The sequence below is a fragment of the Dermacentor albipictus genome, chromosome 4 (assembly GCF_038994185.2).
Source record: "Dermacentor albipictus isolate Rhodes 1998 colony chromosome 4, USDA_Dalb.pri_finalv2, whole genome shotgun sequence".
Taxonomy (NCBI): Eukaryota; Metazoa; Arthropoda; class Arachnida; order Ixodida; family Ixodidae; genus Dermacentor; species Dermacentor albipictus.
Window position 1 is genome coordinate 165,731,659 of NC_091824.1, and position 19,072 is coordinate 165,750,730.

The window sequence follows — 19,072 nt, forward strand, 5'->3', positions numbered from 1 at the left end:
GCGCTCCGCGTAAACGTTCTGCCCCTTTTTTTGTTTTGTTTTTTACAGCGGAGCTGTATATAGATACCCTGCAGCGGCTGTCCATTTTCGTCCGCCTACGCGTCTCGTCAGCACGAAAAAAAATTGTTCGTCTCCAGTTTCTCGTTCATGCTGTGCAGCTCTCAATCTAATGTAGGTATCGTGGAAAAAAATATACTGAAATTGGCCACTAAGACGACTCTATCATTAGGCCGAGTTACATTTACTTGCCCTAATTAATTAGTTCACAGTGCAGTTGTAAACGTTACAGAATACCCGTCTCCTGTCAATACACGGTCGTCACCGAATGGAGCATGGTTCTCAAAAACGGCTGTAACTCTTGTTTTATCGGAACAATCCCGAAACAAATTATATGACAATTTAGCCACCAAGACGACTCTAACGTTACGCCATGTTTCATCTACTTTTCGTAATTACGTAGTTCACAGCGAAGTTGTAAATATTGTGGAATTCCCATCTGCCATGCGGCGGTACTTGCACACGTCACTGCTTCATAAAAGAATAAATCATTCCACAATGAAAAGCAGTATTTTTTGTCTGTGTCCTTCAATAATAATAATAATAATAATAATAATAATAATAATAATAATAATAATAATAATAATAATAATAATAATAATAATAATAATAATAATAATAATATACACAGATGCGTCGATTGAGGTAAAACAAGCAACAACTTCGCTGCTCGTCCTTCTGGACAGAGTGGAAGGGCTGACGAATTTTCTTTTCTCTTTCGCCCTGGTTGTGGCCTATATCGAAGGGAACATAATTGCTTAAATCGAGTGGGTCTTTGAGAAATCGTTAGCGGAGGGTGCGCCTCATCGTACGGCACGCGTGCACCATGAAGCACCTGCCCACCTGCTGACCATTACCATCAAAGAAATACTCCATTTTTACCATATTATACAGTGACAAATACGTGCTAAGCGTGGCAAGCTTTATCGCGTTCGTACGCATGTGTAATGAGATTCCAGTCAGCTGAGGAGCCGTGAAATGTCACTCTGCAAGATTGAGATTTCACTGGCGCATGCGAAGTCATATATGCATCTGGAACCCTTTCAGTTGCATAAAATGAGTATCTTACACTAAAACGGCGCAAGAATATTCAATTTCGTATTCCTAATGTCCTAGGCATAATTTTCTTAAATGTAAGGCTCGCTCTACCACAATGTACCTTGGTATGTTAATGGCTGGCATAGCCAATTATCCGTATATGTTTACTATTTGTGAGGTTTACGAGGCGGACAATGCATGTAGACGTGGGTCTAGGGATCAGAGCACATGCGGCAGGAAGGCACCAGCAAGCAGAGTCCATGCTCTTATGGCTTCATCCAGGCAAGTGTGTTGGCGCCGTTAGCGCGGCAGGTGTGAAATGCAGAGAAGCGCACTTGCAAATACTAAAGGATGTATGGAGCCACCACCTGATCCTTTTCTTCCTTTACCTTTTTTTTTTATTGTTAGCCCACACGTCGTTTCCAGCCAGTGTCTTATTCAGTTTCGCGTATTACAAAGCTTGTCCTGTGGATTCAGAAGCTTCGCAAGCACCTCACGCGCCATGCATAGCTTTATCCAGCTTGCAGGGAACCAAATTCTAAGAACACATTCTACAAGCCCTGCAGCAGACTATCAAGATTGCACAATGTTATGCAGCCTGTAGATTACTGAACGGCGCGAGCCTACAGAAAAAGGGACGTGGTTTGCCTTCAAGTGATGTAACATCGATCTTCGGCTCATAGTGCGGCCTCAGGGGAACTAAGGGAGGAGGAGGAGGAGGAGGAGGAGGAGGAGGAGGAGGAGGAGGAGGAGGAGTATAAACATTTATTTGGCACCATGAATACACATGGAGCTCAAGTTCAGCGCGCGAGCCGTCATATATCACGCACATACACAAATAATGTCGTTGCACAAGACGAGCAGAGCGGTGCGCGTACTGTGAGCGCAGACAGGAATGATTGAAGAGTTATCCTCCTAAGCTCCTCTAGAATGTGCCAACACATGGAAATATGTTATGATGATAGTTTCAGAGAGTATTGAACTAGAATCACGGTGCACATCGAGTAAATTGCAATGCATGTGGGATGTCGTGACGAGAAAGTAGCACACCGTGTATTCAAATTCACGTAACACAGACATTAATGCATTGTGCTCATTGAGTCGCATTGAGTTCTTCTGTTGGCCGCTCGATTTAGACACGCCGTAATTCAAGCCCAGCCAAACGCACAGTGGGAAAGATTATGACAATAGCCACCCTTGCAAAACTAAGTGGAACGCCAGTGCACTTGAGACGCGTATTCGGGGAAGGATACATCGAAACAGTTGCTTGTTTCGTAATTTCTGCTAAATGGACTTGACTTCACCAACGTCGGGATGAAACTAAAGATTGGGCAACATGTGTCAGCAAACTTAATTAGATGGTAATTAGTGTATACTCGTTAGCTAACTGAACAGGGCCGTTTGTCGCGCAAGCGATGTCCGTCTGTTCAAGAAATTCATCTCTACACTTGGGATTGCGCCGTCTACCGCACAAGTAATTTTTTAATGATACGTTTCCGCAGAACAACAAAAATAAATAAATAAAATAAACCTGATGCATTAAATAAAGAATTGCATATGTGCCGGCTAGCCACACCCAGTGGTGATACAGTGTCTCAGGCAGCACTACCGTGCGGACATGCAAGGCGATATGCGTACCTACGGGTAGCACTCTGATGCAACGCATCCGCCCATGCTGACGCGTTTGGAGGGCGCCTGGGGAACAGGGTCATTTCGCACGCTCCCCGGCCTCTGCGCCGGGGGCAGCGACGAAACCATCGGACGAGTACCGCCGCTGCAGAGCTGAAAGTCGGGAGCGCGCGCAAAGGAACGACGCGGCTCGGTCCAAGAACGGCGCAGCCTCAGCGAACAGAGTCGGGGGTGCGGCCGGAGAACCATCTAGGTGGACGTTTTGAGCGTGAGAAAAGAATGCGCATTGTGTGAAAGACCGGCCTCCGCGTCCGCATACAGCCCGCGCGGCCAGTTTGAATCAGCGGGTAGGTATGCGAGCAACGAGATGCCGTGCGTCTCCTGCCGGTTTAACGAATAAGGCGTGCAGGGAAGAGAAAAAGCAAACAGAAAACGCCCCTCGAGCTGTGCAAAGCTGATCAGTGATCCCGACGTAGACGTTTCCTCTCAAATGCCCGCCGTTCAGCTTCTCAATCAATTAACGTCTGGATGAAATAGCGGGTTGTAACAGCGCACTTCGGTCGCCTTGAACGACCGGCAAGCCACTGCCGACAGCGAAAAGTGCATCCTTGTTTATGTTGACGTTGTTAACGCCGTTGTTGCTTGCCCTAAGTAGAGGTCACCCTCAGGACTCCGTACTTTTATCCGCGCGCAATTTGTCCGTCGTGTTGGTGTTTATAGTCTCGTGACATTAAAATATGAAGCAAAGTATTGCTCATCAGCGTAGCTTTTTGGGCTTGTTGTTGCTCATAGCCTCAGATTTCGGAATATGTTTCGCTAAACACTAATACACAACTACTCAAGTCAGGACAGAAGGACGAGACGACAGCGTTCTTACACTCCAGCATGTAACATCAATCTCTTCTTTTTTCTCTTCCTTTATTATTTGTTTTTCTTTCTTTGTGGTGTGACAGAGTATTTATGAAATAAATGTACGATTTTACAGCACATGCTTCGACGTCACAAACTTGCAGAAACCAGTTACGAAAGGAGCGAAATCCGTTCGAAAAGATCGATGCAATAGTTTTTAGCTGTGTCAATGCTGCATCGAACCTCGCCGAAGTTACATATAGGTCACTCCATACCTACAACGGCTTAGATTTTCCTCCTTTGCCCATAGAAAAACCTTTGCCACTGGCCTGCAATTATAAGTATAGCCTGCAAAGACTACTTTCGTTACTTAGATTTTTTTTTTCAATAGCTTGCCTCAAGAGGCAAGCTTTGAAAAGAAAAAGAACGAGAAGTAAAAAAAAAAAGATGTACGGTCTCGTTCCCTGCTGCACTGACCGTGCCTTTCCTCGTATAGGACGGGGAAGACGGTTTCTCCGCGTAATCTCGACCACGTGAAGCCAAGTGCTCGGGGATGAGTCACGACGAAGTGACCTCGTTACAGGCGGCAACGTGACAGACGTCGAATCTACAAGCAGACCACAGGCGATCGCGCGGCAACCGTTCGTCCGCGCGAAAGTGGCACGAGTTTGGACGGTTGTGACGCTGAATACGTGTGCGCCGGCACCGCCGCCATGCGCCTCCAGGCACGAGGCAGGACCAAGGATAGGAGCGCCGCGTGAGCTCACGATGCGGCGATAAAGCCCCGTGCCGCAGCTCTGACTCAGAGGCGCATGATCGGGGGCCCACCGGGAGCGCGGAGGAGCGGGGTACGAGGAATGACAGGGCCGGCAGAACCTAGCGCGCCGGCTGCCGCGCGAACGGCATCTGAATATCAAGCAGCGTGAGATTAGCTGCCGTTGCTGGTGGCGCATTCCTCTACGTAGGTACTATCCTAGTTACGAGTACGGGTAAAAAGGCTAGCGCGCTGGGCGATCGCACAAACTGATACTGAAGACAGCGTAAGACGAAGACAAAAAATGTACGCGTCTCGCATGCACTTGTATGCGCTCTTGAAAAGCTGCATCACTGCAGTATATTTAGACGTGCGAAAAAAAAAGATTTCCCCACGCAGCCTGCACTTATGATTGTATGTACTCTCGGTGTCTAATAAAAGAAAAACCTATTCCAGATCAAAACAGCAATTACTCCAGAAAAGCGAATTCAATTGACTACGCGTGATAATTATCGCATCAAGTGGCGTCTCAGTTCGCTTCAAAAATAAAGTGCTTTAACGCTATTGAACGCGTATCAGGTGTTCCTTATTCACACAGGCTTTTTTCAGATTTAGCATTGTTCTCAAAAACATAGGAGAGAAAGAGAGAGAAGGTAGTGCGCTGCAGACAGCTGAAACTGACATTTTGAAATATGATCAGAAGTCCGAACGTTGACGTACTCGATGTGAAGTTAATTATTGAAGAGCTAGGTAATCAACCAGTACGATTTACAATATAATTAGAACCCGAAGAATAGTGGAGCCTCTTCGGTTGGCTGCAATCACCATAAAGTTGGTCTCATCCACACGGAAACCTTCGTTATTGTTTTTTCATGCTATTTGTGACTCCCTGTCGAAACGAGGTCGACAGCCGCAAGGAACTAAGCAATCTCCCCACCTCCCCTCCCTTTCATGAAACAAGGCCGAAATAGGGGCCAGAGTAATACGTCACGCTTCAGGAGAGACACGGTTTTTCATTCATGCTCTCCGTGCGTAGTACTACAGAGCGAGGCACCTCCCCTTCGGGCACCAGTCCGTATTTTCCTGGAGACGGCGCCGCTGATTCAAGCGGCGGCAACGACAGTCTCTTTACTGCCGCGGCAGCGTGGAGAAACACTTTCCTCATTGTTACGGCGCCAAGTTTCTCGTGATTCATGCTGCCGCGGTGGCTGCCGTCCTCGCCTGGCGCGCCGCCGGTGCGCGGTCGCCTCGCTGACCTCTCGGCAGAGAGCGAGAGCAGTGTCGTCGGCTGCGATTACGATGTTTCGGCAACGTCGTGAAGTCGGCGGGAGACGCGTTATCCATTAGAGGGAGATGAACGCCACGTCGCACACGAAGACGCAGAGCACCATACTTCCCACATCGCCCTTACTTACCGACACCATCATAGAGCGCCAGAGGTCAAACGAGACAAACAAGCGCGTCATGCCACGTGTGTGTAATCGTGAACAGCACGACTCAATGAAGCAAATCTCGCATTGGAAAAATATTTATTTATTCTTTTTCTAACTGGTTCGTCGCGTGGTGCTGTAACTTACGATACGTCTTACCTCAGGTGGTTCATTTTTAATTTTCTTCTTTTGCCGTCTCATACTCAACCCCCCCCCCCCCCCTCCACCTCCTCTGTTCTCCATGCGAAGGTCCAGCAGCGTTTACGAAATTAGATTCGTTTCCCAGAAGCCGGCTCTCCGCGCGCTCCAGCCGCCCACAGAAATCACGTCGTCGCCGTGGTTCCCCGACGGAGGCTTGCTTTCCTGGAGAACGGAGAGATGCGCTCTCTTTCTCTCCCCTCTGTCGGGTGAAAAGAGGAAGAGCGCCAGCTCGTGCGTTTGTTAGCGTGCGTGGAATCGCGCATCGGCGGCGGGCGGCCCGCAACAAGTGTGCCACGCGGCAGGTGTATATGAATCGCATGCCGGCCGCGACGGCGCCTCTGGTCGCGGGGGCTCGGCGCGTGGTCGCGCGGCGCCTTTGTGCGCGCTTGCCCCCGATGCCCTCCTCCACCTTTTCCTTGACGTGCGCTGGCGATGTTGGTGCGTAGGTCTGGCGGATGGTCTCGTCCACACCTCGTTATAAGGCGAGCGAACGGCCGGTCGGCGGCGTGTGGCGCTAGCTGGTACCTGAGGCCAGGCTACGAGGAGGAAGCCGAGGGTCGGTGCCTGGTTGCGGACGCTCTCTTCTAAGGCACCGCCAAGACGGACGGCGCCCGTCCGGGCGGCGACGGGCTAATTGCGTCCGCTATGCGAGCGGCGACCACGAGGCCGACTTGGCTGGATGATGCGACGGCAACTCGGAACGTCTTGCTCTCAACGGGAGAAAATAATGAATAAGGCGTAGAGTTTCAAGAAATCTACGCTGGCACGTTTACTTCCACTGCTCATGAACGGGAAGAAGAAGAAAAGATTTGAGAGAAACCTCAGAGAGTGAAAGTGAGAGAGTTCCTAATGACTGCGGTGTATATAGTTTGCCGGCGGGCCGCGTTCCTTGTTTTCTTGCTTCGTCCAGGCACTATTTCTACTGGCCGACGTTTCTACCTGTTAGCGAAGGAACGGAAGCTCAGGCGGCTCTCCTTTTCGCAAACCGACGTGTAATCAGGCGCGTCAGTTTACAGGTCGGCACATGCCTCGCGGGCAACTGTTAACCGGTAGTTAAGGCGGCCAGGCTAACGGCCCTTCTTTCTCCGCTTTTGCTCTCTCCCGTTTTCGATGCGAATCGTTGTACACGTCCGGCAAAAAGAAAGGCGAGGTAAATAGCCAACTGTACACGGGTCGTTGGCTTTCTTGAAAGTAGCAACAGTATCGCCGTCTTCTCTCCAAGAAAAAGCGAAGGAAACTGCTGCTTTCAACAAGATGAAGCAACGCAAGAAAAATGATAAAAAGCTGAGGGACTTGAACTGTTCATGTGGTCAAGAAGTAACATTCGCTACCTGCTGGAGCAACATCACAGCTGAATATGGTACTTCATGGGCACTTACTCACCATTTAGATTTAGCTGTGCGTTAATGAACGCCAGGTGGTCCAAATTTACGAAGTCCCCTACTACGGCGTGCCTCATAATCAGAAAGTGATTTTGGCACGTAAAACCCCATAATTTAATTTAATTTTTAACAAAAAATTGCCTTAATGTTGACAGCAATGTTCCCTTGATTGTAGTCTGGACTATCCATGTTAATCGCTAAACAAAGAGTGCCTGGTACCCTCTCTCGGTGTTAGTGCCTCGTTTTATGCCGATGTTTCATTGTTATTTTTAGATATAGGAAATAACGCGCGCTTTGCTCAGGCGAACTCGCTCAGGCCCTCCACGTGCGTGCGCGAGCTCACCGCGGCTTTCATCCCCTCCTCTCCTTCCCTCTCTCTTATCTTTCTGTTCCCTATTTCCCGTCGCCCAGAGTAGGGTAGCCAACCAGACGCATTTGTGGTCAACATCCCTGCCTTCTCTGTTTATTTTCGTCTTCTCCTTCAGCTGGATAACTCGAAGAGGTCGACGTTACTTACAGTAGAAGCCAAAATGCATACTTCACTAATTAACAAAGTTTCGCTAATTACCATTACTGTAGCGCTCATGATGCAGTGCACGAATTCAAGTTAGTGATTTCTCAAGGCACATCCATTTGGAACAGAGTTTGAAACTAGCTAAGATGAAACAAAATGAGCGCTGTCAAACTTGCAACAAAAGTGCACCGTTTCCGCACTTGCTCTTTTAACAGAAAGCCTTTAGTTTTTATGCACTGAAGCTCAAAAATGACCAGACCACCGATTAATTTTGTTCTCGAAATTCAAATATCTCGAAACGCATATCTGTCATCCTCAGAATTTCTCCCTAGTGGATATGACTTTCGAAGTCACCGGCTACAATTCTTAAATTTCAATATGCGCCGTAAATTATTAGTTTAAAAGATAATTGGGAAACATTGTCAATTAGTAAAATGTTCACTTTGACTTCTCGAGCAAATAATGTCCGTCTCTAGGAGTAATGTAGAATAAGAAGTTGAATTGAGCTACATGCTACAGTTGACTTTTTTTTTAACTGTTGGAGATAAAAGAAAATAAAGAAAGAAACTCGTCTATTGGTTGTTTTTGTTTACCTTTTGCGTGACCTGCTTCATGGGGGATCTGAAAGCGCTGACACTTTTTAAAAAAAAGTATCGGTGAACTATTACGACAAACGTGGAAATTCACTCCAATTAGTGCGCGACACAACTTTTGCATAGTCAGTATTGCGCTACAGCCCCACGCATGACGCATAGATACTTTAGAGGCCGTTCATTCATTCCCTTATCAATAGCTGTAGCAAACACGACATGCGTTATAGTTCGCAGATATGAACCTGACAGCCTAATCAGTATATTTCTATTATGGTGAATCCGAAGAAATAACAGACGTGAAAGTGGCCGTACCTTTTAGGATTCAGTGTAGAGTTTTTATGACTGAGTATAGAGTTTATATGTAGTCCAGACCATCCTAAATCAGTAGTGCTTTTCAAAAGAATGCCGTAGGGGCAACTCAGCTCGTTTTATTGAATTATTATTATTATTATTATTATTATTATTATTATTATTATTATTATTATTATTATTATTATTATTATTATTATTATTATTATTATTATTCGAAACATATCACCACGCCTGCTCGCTTCACGAGGAGAGAAAAAGAAAGAGATAGCGTGGGGGTAGGGGAGAAGGATGTAAGTACAACATGTCACAATGTGTGGGCACTACAGGCGAAGCTGGAGTCCCGCTTAGTTGAGAAGAATTATAGGCCAGCCTACTTACAAATATTCTTTTCTAGTTTTGTCAGCATCCTAGTCTCGGAAATAGGAATACTTAGTAAACAAGCGTGGTAACTGGCCAAGGCCTGTATATCCTTGGTCGATTGCTTTCGGGGATACCACTCTCAGTGCGCACTGATCGGTTCCCTAGCTAACACGACGAAAATAATTACACTCGTCCCGTCAGTTACTTTTATCGCACAGTTTTCGAGTGCATCGACAGCGAGCCTGTAGCTTAGGTGACGCGTCACTCGGACCCTGCAACGCGAAAGTTGACCGACGAGGGGAAGTTCAGCATGGTGGCGCACCTCCCGCGACGGATAAGTATACAACACAGATATCTTGCTTTGGATTGAAAATAACATGCAGGAAAACGTTTCTCGAGGTGGCTTGCTGCTTCAATTTTCAGTACTGTTGCGGCCATGAAATTAAGAATATTTGCTACATTTTTTTTTGGGGGGGGGGGGGGGGGGTTCCCGAAATACTCAGTAGTAAGAAACCATAACCAAATAATTTAGGAAGAGTAGACCAAGTGCCCCTTCACTATATACACAAAATTCTTGGACCGTGTTCCGGCAAAGTCAACTGCAGCAAAGGCATCTAAAAAATGAATGCAGGTACAGCGCACACGTTGAGATCTATGTGAAGCGAGGCTTAGACAATGCGGTTCATTAATGCTTTACAACTAAAAGCGATGCGTACAATTTTGCTTACTTTCATCCTATGCAACGTGTAATCTAATGGAATGTTTATGTCTATCCGCCGCAAAGGTAACAAATTTACTGTCATGCATTTATCATGTTTATGCACTGCATCCCTCACAAGCTATGCCGATGCGCAAACTCCAAATCAGGTTGATGCAATGTGTGCGACGTAAACGCAGCGATATCAAGAGGACGAATGCGATGTATGATGCGTGTTGAGGGTAGAATGACGATCACAGGCGTGTGCACAGAAAATTACGACACGTATCAAGCAACATTTATGGATTCTGTATACCTCTTGTGTTACAGTGGGACATGCCCATTCTGGAGGACTGGCCAAGAGCGGACACACACCCATGGCACATAGCGAATGGCTAATTGTAAATAACTAAATCATGGAATCTGCGCAAGATGATTCACTGTTTCATCAAGAAATCGGTGTGCTTCAAAGAACTCTGTGAGCCGACATTGTATGTCCAGGTTTTATGTGGCAATCGTAGTGGGACATGCCCATTCTGGACGATTGGCCAAGGACGGAGATACAATCAGTGGCGCATACTGAGTGGCAAAATTAAAGAAAGTAAAGTAAATCAAATAACTCATTAAATGTATTTCACCATTCCACTAACAGATCGGTGTGCTTTGAGATCCTTATTAGGCGACGTTATATGTTCATGTTTTGTGCAGGAAGTTATATTTTGTGTGTGTGTGTGTGTGATGAAAAACACAGGTGCGAATACTTGGTTAGTACGCAGGGGTTGCATAGGCCACTTCGCTGCTAGTTTCATTTAACCTCTTTATGTGTATCAACAAATACGTATATCCGCCTAGACAGCGACCAACCCAGCACCACCCAACATCCAGTCAGCCACGCAAAACCCAGGAAAGTAGGCAACGAAAGCTTCGCTTTAATAAGCAGTGAACCCTGAGACATCATAGGAGAAATAATTACCATGTTAACTTCAAAAGGTAGAAGTAATAAAGCAAAGGGAAATGAAAGTGAACGAAAAGCTAACTTGTCGTAGCTGGGAGCCGAACTCACACTTTCCGCATTGCGCGTGCAGTGCTTCACCGATTACACTAGCGCGGGGCCATCTTCTCTTCCACTTCTGTGGGTGTTCGTATGTGTGCAAGGTTAGCTTTGGTTAGCTTTGGCTAAGGCGGTGGACGCACGTGTTTAACGCAGTGTACGTGAGCTTAGGAGCTGGCAATTGGCCAATAAAACCTCGCATGCTTGAGCGAAAACAATAAGGGCATTTGTCGGTCTTTGCTAGTCACAACCATACGTAGAAACATACAATGAAGTCAGAGAACGCAAAATCGTCATGCTTAATTAGTTCAAATGTAGAAATAATAAAGTAAACGGAAATGAAAGCGGATAAGGTGGTAGCCGAACCTACCGTATTCCGTATTTCACGCATTGGCTATAGTGCCGCAAACGTTCTTTGTCGCGTGGCCGCGCTGCCCATTTAAGCTGCCATGTCCCCCTTTGACTCGGGCGCTCACTGACGACGTCTCACTCGTCGGTTCATTAAAGAGAACACACAACAACGCCGACCAACGGGGCGGCTTTCGTAGTCATCCGATGGCTCATACTCACGCGCCCAACGCTGACTCACGATTCTACTCCTCACCACGTGCAAGTCAGGTCCAATTTCGCGTCCGCGTTGCCTGACCTATGCATGCGTATTTTGTTTTTGTTTTGACTCGGAGACGGCGGCTGCTGGGAAAATCAGCGGTGGCTACGGTTCCCGCAGGACCACGAATTGCGTGACCGCGCGGGCTCCTACGCGGCCAGCCGCTGCGATTAGAACCGTTCAGAGGAAGCAGCGGAAGCGGGCACTCTCACCTGTGGGCAGCCACACTTCCGCTTTCTCCGTCTCGGATTCGGCACTCTCTTCCCGGTCAGGGGTCACTGTCTCCGAGAAGCTCACCGTCGACGCCGTCGAAACATCGGGCACGGCAGCGTCAGGAGACACTGACGTTCCGTTGACGCTGACGGCGGCGGCGACCGGCGCCGCTTGGTTGGCGGCGTCTTCGAAAACGCCACTCCGGCTCCCCGAGTTCCGGCGGCGCCGCTCGGCTGATTCACGTCCGGCAGCTGAATCAGCCGCCGCCGCGTCGGCCGGTGACGCGGAAGGCCAGCTCTTCACAGAGACGGCGACGTCTTCGATTGCCCACTCGTCGTGCTCTCCTGGCGAGCAGGCCAAGCTCTCCGGCGATGTTCGCCTCTCTTCTGGTGTCTCGAACCCGCAGCAGCGCGACGCAGCGTTCTCGAGGGAGCCGTCGTCGTACATGTGCGGCGACGAATCCTGGCGGGCTTTCCCACCCACTCCTGGCACCAAGTTCGTCATCTCTTCGACGGGCTGCTGAAGCGGCACATCGCGCGCTGTCCGGAGCTGGAGCCATTCCGCCGAGCCACCGACAATTCCTGGCGAAGAGGCTGTCGTGGCGCTGCGTTGCTGCACCTCTCGCTGCGGCTGTTCGACCGAAGTCGTCTGCGGCTCAGCCAAGAGGTCGGTCTGCGAAGTCAGCTTGAGGTCCTCCGCAAAGTAAAGTGGCTTAAAAAAGGACTCGAAGACGTCGACGTCGAACATGGGCTGCTTCCCAAGGGTCGGCGCCATCGTCACGGGAGGCAACCGGAAGTCGGGCCAGTTGTGCCCTCCGGAGTGGGCGCCGTGTTCGTACGGAGGTGTGGGTATGGTGCTCACGAAGTTTGCCTCCTGCATGGCGAGCGGCGTCTCTCGCGGTGCCGTTTTGCTCGATCCACTTGAGTGCTTTTCACGAACAGTGGGTCCACGCGCTTAGTTTGGGGTCGTTCTCCCGTACGACATACGGTAAGCGCTATTACATTCTTGCTTCCTTCGGTGACCCCTTTGTTGCAGTGTTTTTCCTACCGTACCGTGTTCTTAGAGTCTTCAACTGAAAAGAACGGAAGAGGAGCAGGTTTATTTTTACTGCTCAGGATGGGGTTGTAATGTAAGGTGAAATTGCGTGCTTAATGAAATGTATTAAATACTAAGCTATACTGCCGACTTCATTTTTTTTTTCGCTCGTCCGCTTCATGACATTACCGAACAGATAAGGCTCGTATTGAACAAGTATTCCACAATATTCCACTTTATTTATAGGAATATATTACCTGGCAGTGGGACCATTTTCTAAGATCACTAAGTGCAGAAGTCAGTAAGACTGTCCTGTAAGACTGTTTTTCAACCACAAGCTCTAGTGCAGACTAAATTTATCCCTCTATTTTATAAGCGCCATCTTCAGAGCACGCCTCTTGCTAGAGGTTTTCTAAATAATTAGAACAACCACTGGAAGTTGATCGTTTTATTAAAGCTAAACGTAACAAAAAGCTCCTTTAGTTTCAGTTGGTCATTTTGGGGGCTTATAGAAGACGCTGCTTCGTGTTGCCGACCACGATACAAGGCAATCTAGAAACGGCAAGGCTTCCCTAAATGCTGTCTAGAAATACTAAATAAACTGTGCAACAAGACCACGTGCGGGGATACCCTCAAGAAATTTTGGTTTGTTTGTTTAGCACGAGAAACAGTGAATTCAATTCGCACTATTCCCTCAACATCCAGCACCCTGGCTATGAGTGCATGTACTCATGCACTGTTATCGTGTCAAATATGTATATTATGGCAGCTATAGGTACTTCTAAAAGAAATTTATGATAGAGCTTCTCCGTAATTTTTTACAGGATACTAGCTATTGTTGTCGATATCGATGTTGCTGCTATTATTTCTGTAAGTTTGAAAAATGTCTATATTTGAAGCAGAGAGCGGCGAATACAGCAAATTGAAATATGATTGCGCACGGGCATGTAATGCGTTCATTCGTACGATTCCATGAATGGCATATTTCCCCACCATTCCAAGGAATCACTGCCTTGCAAATAAAATTCAGTGGCGGCTCAAGCAGTGTTAATAATCGTTCCGTCGTTTAACGTAACGATAAATTAAAGCGAACTCCCATATAATAGAATACTACACTGTAAAGGACGCTTCGCTTCTTTCTCTCGCACATTTCGCAAGAGTGCGTACATGAATCAAAATCCACACATTCACTGAATGCAAAACTCTTACAGTTAAGTAGACGAAAAAAGGTTGTTTAACCGTTCATTCATGCAAGAGGAACGTTAACGTTGTAAAACGTTCCGAACAATCTTGCGAGAAAGGTGCGGAAAACGTGAGCCGACTACGACAGAGTCCGCAGTTTATTGGTGACTCTTTGTTACCGATTATGAACTTCTGGTGATGCAACGAACATGCACGAATAACTGTTGCTTTCATTTTATCTTGGCACGGTGACCATGTGGTAACGTCACAATGTACACGTTACCACACATGCGAGTCTCAACTGCTTCAAGTTCGTGATGTTCATTTACGAGCTATGCAGAAAGCTTCGGCGAAAATACACTTTTTCGAAAATAATCAGCAAGTGGCGGAGTTCGAAGTGCACTGCGTTCGTCAGAAATGTTTCCCACTATCGCGCTCTTTCGCAACCATTCTCAAATGTTGAATTATCTCGAGTTATCGATTTCCACACTCTTGAGCTGTTGTTCCTTATTAACGTTTCTGTTAATGCGATGACCGAATCCAGCGTACAATGAAGGCAACCCTAATTGCAGTGACTGTAGAGAACAAACGAGCACAATAGTTCTCAAGGAAACAAAAAAAAAAAACGCTGGCAAAGCCAAGCGCCAATTCGAGGACAAAGTTGGCGCAATAAATCAGTGAGATGGTAGTGCCTAGTGAGCACGGTGTTTAGAAAGCTGAAATCGCACTGACTCTCCGGATTACAGCGATAAGAAGAAACAATATTTTACCGGGTGCACGTTGATATCAGAGGCACATGTTGCGCTGAATACGAGTATCCACAGCGATGGGCCTCTTCACAGGCAAGCACTGCTTCGACGCACGTGGTCCACACCGCACACGCCATGGAAAGCCAACTGATTTGAACCGGAGGCGCGCTTTTTTTTCGACGTAGTTGCCGGCAGCTAATTTCGCTACAGAGTTGTTCGAGAGAAGACAGCTCTGAGGAGGCAAGAAGGAGAGGTGCCGAGTGAGAGTGGCAAGAGAAAGGCCTGACGTTCTACTCCATGCCCAAACACGCAAAAAGGGGAGTCCTTTGGCGCAATACTAGGAGGCAGCTAGGCAAAGAAAAGAATAAACTCTTAGAAGAACCCTCTCCGCCGATTTGGTTCGAGTGAGCCCCTCCTCGCATGGCCAGACAAACTCCGAGAGGGTGAAGGTCAGAAGTGCGAACACAAAAAGAAACTACTCAGAGAAGCGGAGGACACGGGGTCTTACCACCTGACAGCCACACAGATACAAAATGGAAGTTTTTGACTCGCAGGAGGAGTTATTCGCGAATTCAAATTGCGCCTTCCTCCAATAAGCGCGGACCAATAAAGCGCGCACCCTGCAGCCCCTTACGAGGAGCGAGGGAGCAGCGGGAAAGCGTTTTGGTGATGAGAGAAGTGGGGGAGGGGGGTCGCACAATATCCACTTTGTAGCCGCCACACTCGGGGCCAAGCCAAGCCGAGCGTCGACGCGGGGCAGCGTTCCAGAAGTGGGAGGTGGTAGCGAAAGGGAAGAAGCGAGGCGGGTCGTCCTCGAGCCTTATTATTGGCCGGCGCTCGCGGCGGGACAGCGTCGGGTGGGCTTTACAGCGATGCAGGTGAGGCGTTGGGGAAAGTACGCCCGCCGCTGCTTGGTGACGCACCAGCAAGTGCGCCGCCCCTCGCTCAAAAGAAAAGCACGGCCCGTGCAAGGAACGCGGCGTGTGCGTGCGCTTTGCGTGCGTGCCAAACTCCGTGGACCTTGCGCAAGACGCATGGGGCAGCCGAGGCTGCTGGCGCTGCGTGCAGCAATGCTGTCGATGCCCGACAGCGGCCTCGGTGTGACGGCAAGTTGACTAAACAGGGCGGTCGTTAATGTTCGCGCCACGTCGAAGGACGGATTCGTGGAAAAGTCGAAACGCCGAGAGAAGAGGACACGACTCGCGTTTTGCCCCCTCCCGCCTTCGCGTAGCATGTCGGCCATCCAATTGCTGCGCTACTTCTTTGTTCTTCCTACGTCAAACGATAACGGCGCGGTGCCTTTGACTACCTCGCCTCAGTGTTTGCGAGATCAAAGAAGACCTACCGATCGGCCTCCAGGGCACGCATCACCTAAAGCGAGCGGGAGCGACCTGCCGCTAAATGGCTCCATTACGATTCACACGCACTAAGGCACGTAAAGTCCACATTGAAACAACCTGCAATGACTCTAGTTCTCGCCGCATAAAAGAGCCGACATTCTCATTATGATTTCGTCTCCCTACACAGGTGCTGCGCATATGCAGGTTACCGGCGGCGCTATATAAAGAAACAGTCCATACTTGAGGTACCACCGACCAATGCTGATGATGAAGCGGAAATCAACAAGTGCGTCACTGAAAATTTCAGAGTTGTTAGACTGAGATCCGGACTGACAGCAAATGACTACTGCGGCATTTGGAAATGTATCCTTGTTGTAAAAAAACAGATATCCGCTTGAAAATTGGTAGAGGTTGACATACCGGCTGGCCTTGTCGCTATATTGAGCATTCCACTCTAGATCACATTATTTTTGTGTTATTTTATGCTGTCTTGCCGTATGTTTATTCATTTGAAAAAGTTACGAATAGGCCTCGGAGCCACCAAGTGACGTAAATTACTCTATTACCACATGGAGACGCAGCGCCGAGCGAATATTGCTGATGTCACGAAATACATAGAACTACTACGGCATCCTCGCGGGCCCTGTAAAGCCGCATTACGTATTTTGCCAAATTCGCTCAGATCCACGTCTGTCACTCGGTCTTCTAAGTGACTGTGGCACAGTCCCTGCTTGCACCATTTTGTGCCAATCTACTCGTCCTTGTGACTATGGCCGCACCCCTTCCCAGAAATGGCCACCGCTGTGACCATAGTCTCCCGACTATCACCTACCGTTACTGCAGGGTATTACTTGCTTTGAAAAGTAAAACATTGACATCCACCCGAATGTAATACCACGAAGCTACAAAGGGAACCCGTACGGGTTTCTCAAAAAGAAAGCTTCGCAGTTAAGGAAAAAGTCCTTCTAGTTCGGGACCCCAGACCAGGACGACTAAGATTATGTGCGAATGATATTCCAGAAATTTGCGTTGTCTTCTCCTTTGTTCACGGTCCAGTGTGCAGGCGTTCTTGAACTGAACACACAGCTTGCTCCCGCCTCTCGCTGATATTTCGCACACGAAGAGATCCAAGCTAACAGCGTCACTCGCGCGTCTCTCCTCGTGAAACGCACTGGCAGAGGTGAAATTGAAAAAGAAAGAACTATAGTATCAAATGACTCGATTCTAGAAGCTTTTGGTGTTATATTGTTGCTTCGAGTGTTGTAAGGGATGAAAGAACGGGCGCATCGAAGGAGCCTGGCAGGAGAAGTTGGGTGGCGCAAAGATGCTGCGGCTCGGAAGAGAGAAGGCGATGTCAGTTCACGCGTGTGCGTACGTGCGTGCGCGCTGACCACAAACACCGTAAACAATATTTGGTTACACCCAGAGTTATTTCTCACCAAGCTGACCTGTTATTGCCGAAATGAACCTTGGGACGCGCAATAGGTTGGTCACCGTATTTCTGTTGTTTACTCGCGCTTGCAAAAATGCCGAACCGAGCTTAGCATGTAACTCAGAAGTTTTGGATTTATTTATTTATTTATTTATTTATTTATTGATAAGCAACAAACCTGAAGCTTGGCTTTTCTTGCCTATTCCCCCACTTTAAGGGCGCTGTCTTGCCGAATACACAACTCGGGCCATTGAGCGTGTGCCACTGTATACATGTGCGTATGGAACACAGCTTGGGCCGCTGATTATATGCCAGCGGGTGCATGTATCTGCCCATTAATGGCCAATCTCCTAGAATGGGTACGTGCCAACGTGAGACAATATGTACAGGAAGCCTTAAATGTATTAGATATGTGTCGTACTTCTCTGTACGACACTTGCCATCACCATTGTTCCCTCGACGAGCATCGTACATCAGCTGTCTCGTCACGACATCGCAGCCTAGATGTCTTACAGCACTGTACATCCACCTGATTTGGAGTTTTCATTTCAGCCTATATAGCATGTGAGTGACGCAGTGCATAAGCGTAAAAATTGTCTGTGAATAAAGCTGTGAACCTTGCGATGAATAAATAAATATTGCATGAGGTTGCACGCCGCATAGAATTACAGTGAACGATTGTACGTGTGGCTGTTGTATGGGATCTAATAAACATCGCTTGACTGAAACTTGCCTTCATATGGATTCCAGCGTGTGTCTTGAATCTGCATATTGTGTTTGTGTGTGCTCTTTTTTTTTGCATACATTCAACTTATCCCGGATTGCATTGTGCATATTTTGCCTTGCGATATATCTTCATTCCTTAGTTGCATGAACTGTCTTCACGTCCTTTTCGCAGAAACGCCGCCGGTCACCAAAGGGTGTTGTCCTTCGTAACAAACTGTCACATGTTTACAAAAGCTGCCAGCGACTAATTTTCCTACTGTGTAAACGCGCCATTTTAACCGTTCTCAGTTTACACGCGGAATAATTTCGTGATTTTCACCCTTACAAAAATTGAATATTGGAATGACGCGATGTTTTCGCGATGAACACGATGCTGCTATAGAGATTGGAGGAAACCACCAAAACGAGTGAAAGCCATGGCTTCGCCACGTACCGGTTGACACAATAGGCGGGAGTGTTCAGAAACTGAGGATATTGCGAAAAAGAACCTCTGCATAAACCATTTTGAAGCGAACGTTTAGTCTGACATCTAGAAGAAGACACATACAGTGCGCGAAGGAGCTGACACAAGGTGAACTCGCAAATGTTCTGTCGTGTCTCACAAAAAGTCGCTGCAGTAGGTTTCTAAAGTGCTGGTCGCACGTCATTGGCTGAGGCCAACTGCAAGATCTTGGACCGCTTGAAAAGCCTAATTTAGGATAGCGCAGTCCAAAATATTACGTTTGAAATGCTAGTGGATGCTTCAAGAAAATTTTGCAAGAATAGAAATTTTTGAAAGTGAATAAAAAAGAATAAAAATTGTTGCTATTACCGCTTGCCGAAAGTAACGCATGACCCAGAACGCATATCTCCTGGACATAACCTCCATACTTACGTGCGGTGCACTGAAAAATCTTGGACGTGGCGTGCTGGTATTGACGT

General features: G+C 47.7%; 1 protein-coding gene and 1 long non-coding RNA gene across 6 annotated transcripts in view; one reads left to right on the top strand and one right to left on the bottom strand.

Annotated features, from left to right (window-relative positions):
* LOC135899950 (uncharacterized) overlaps positions 1–19,072 on the top strand; it is a 273,078-nt gene that overhangs the window by 177,887 nt on the left and 76,119 nt on the right. The gene's annotated exons all lie outside the window — the stretch shown is intronic.
* The window catches only part of LOC135899946 (Friend leukemia integration 1 transcription factor-like), a 73,226-nt gene that overhangs the window by 42,766 nt on the left and 11,388 nt on the right, over positions 1–19,072 (bottom strand). For 2 of the 4 annotated variants that reach the window (XM_065429323.1, XM_070537771.1), the window contains exon 1: positions 11,687–18,142. In XM_065429323.1, coding sequence (XP_065285395.1) covers positions 11,687–12,566 — 880 coding nt within the window. In that variant the 5' untranslated portion in view covers positions 12,567–18,142. Of the gene's footprint in view, positions 1–11,686; positions 18,143–19,072 lie in introns of those variants that run through there. The other 2 variants (XM_070537770.1, XM_070537769.1) reach the window with 2 other exon arrangements.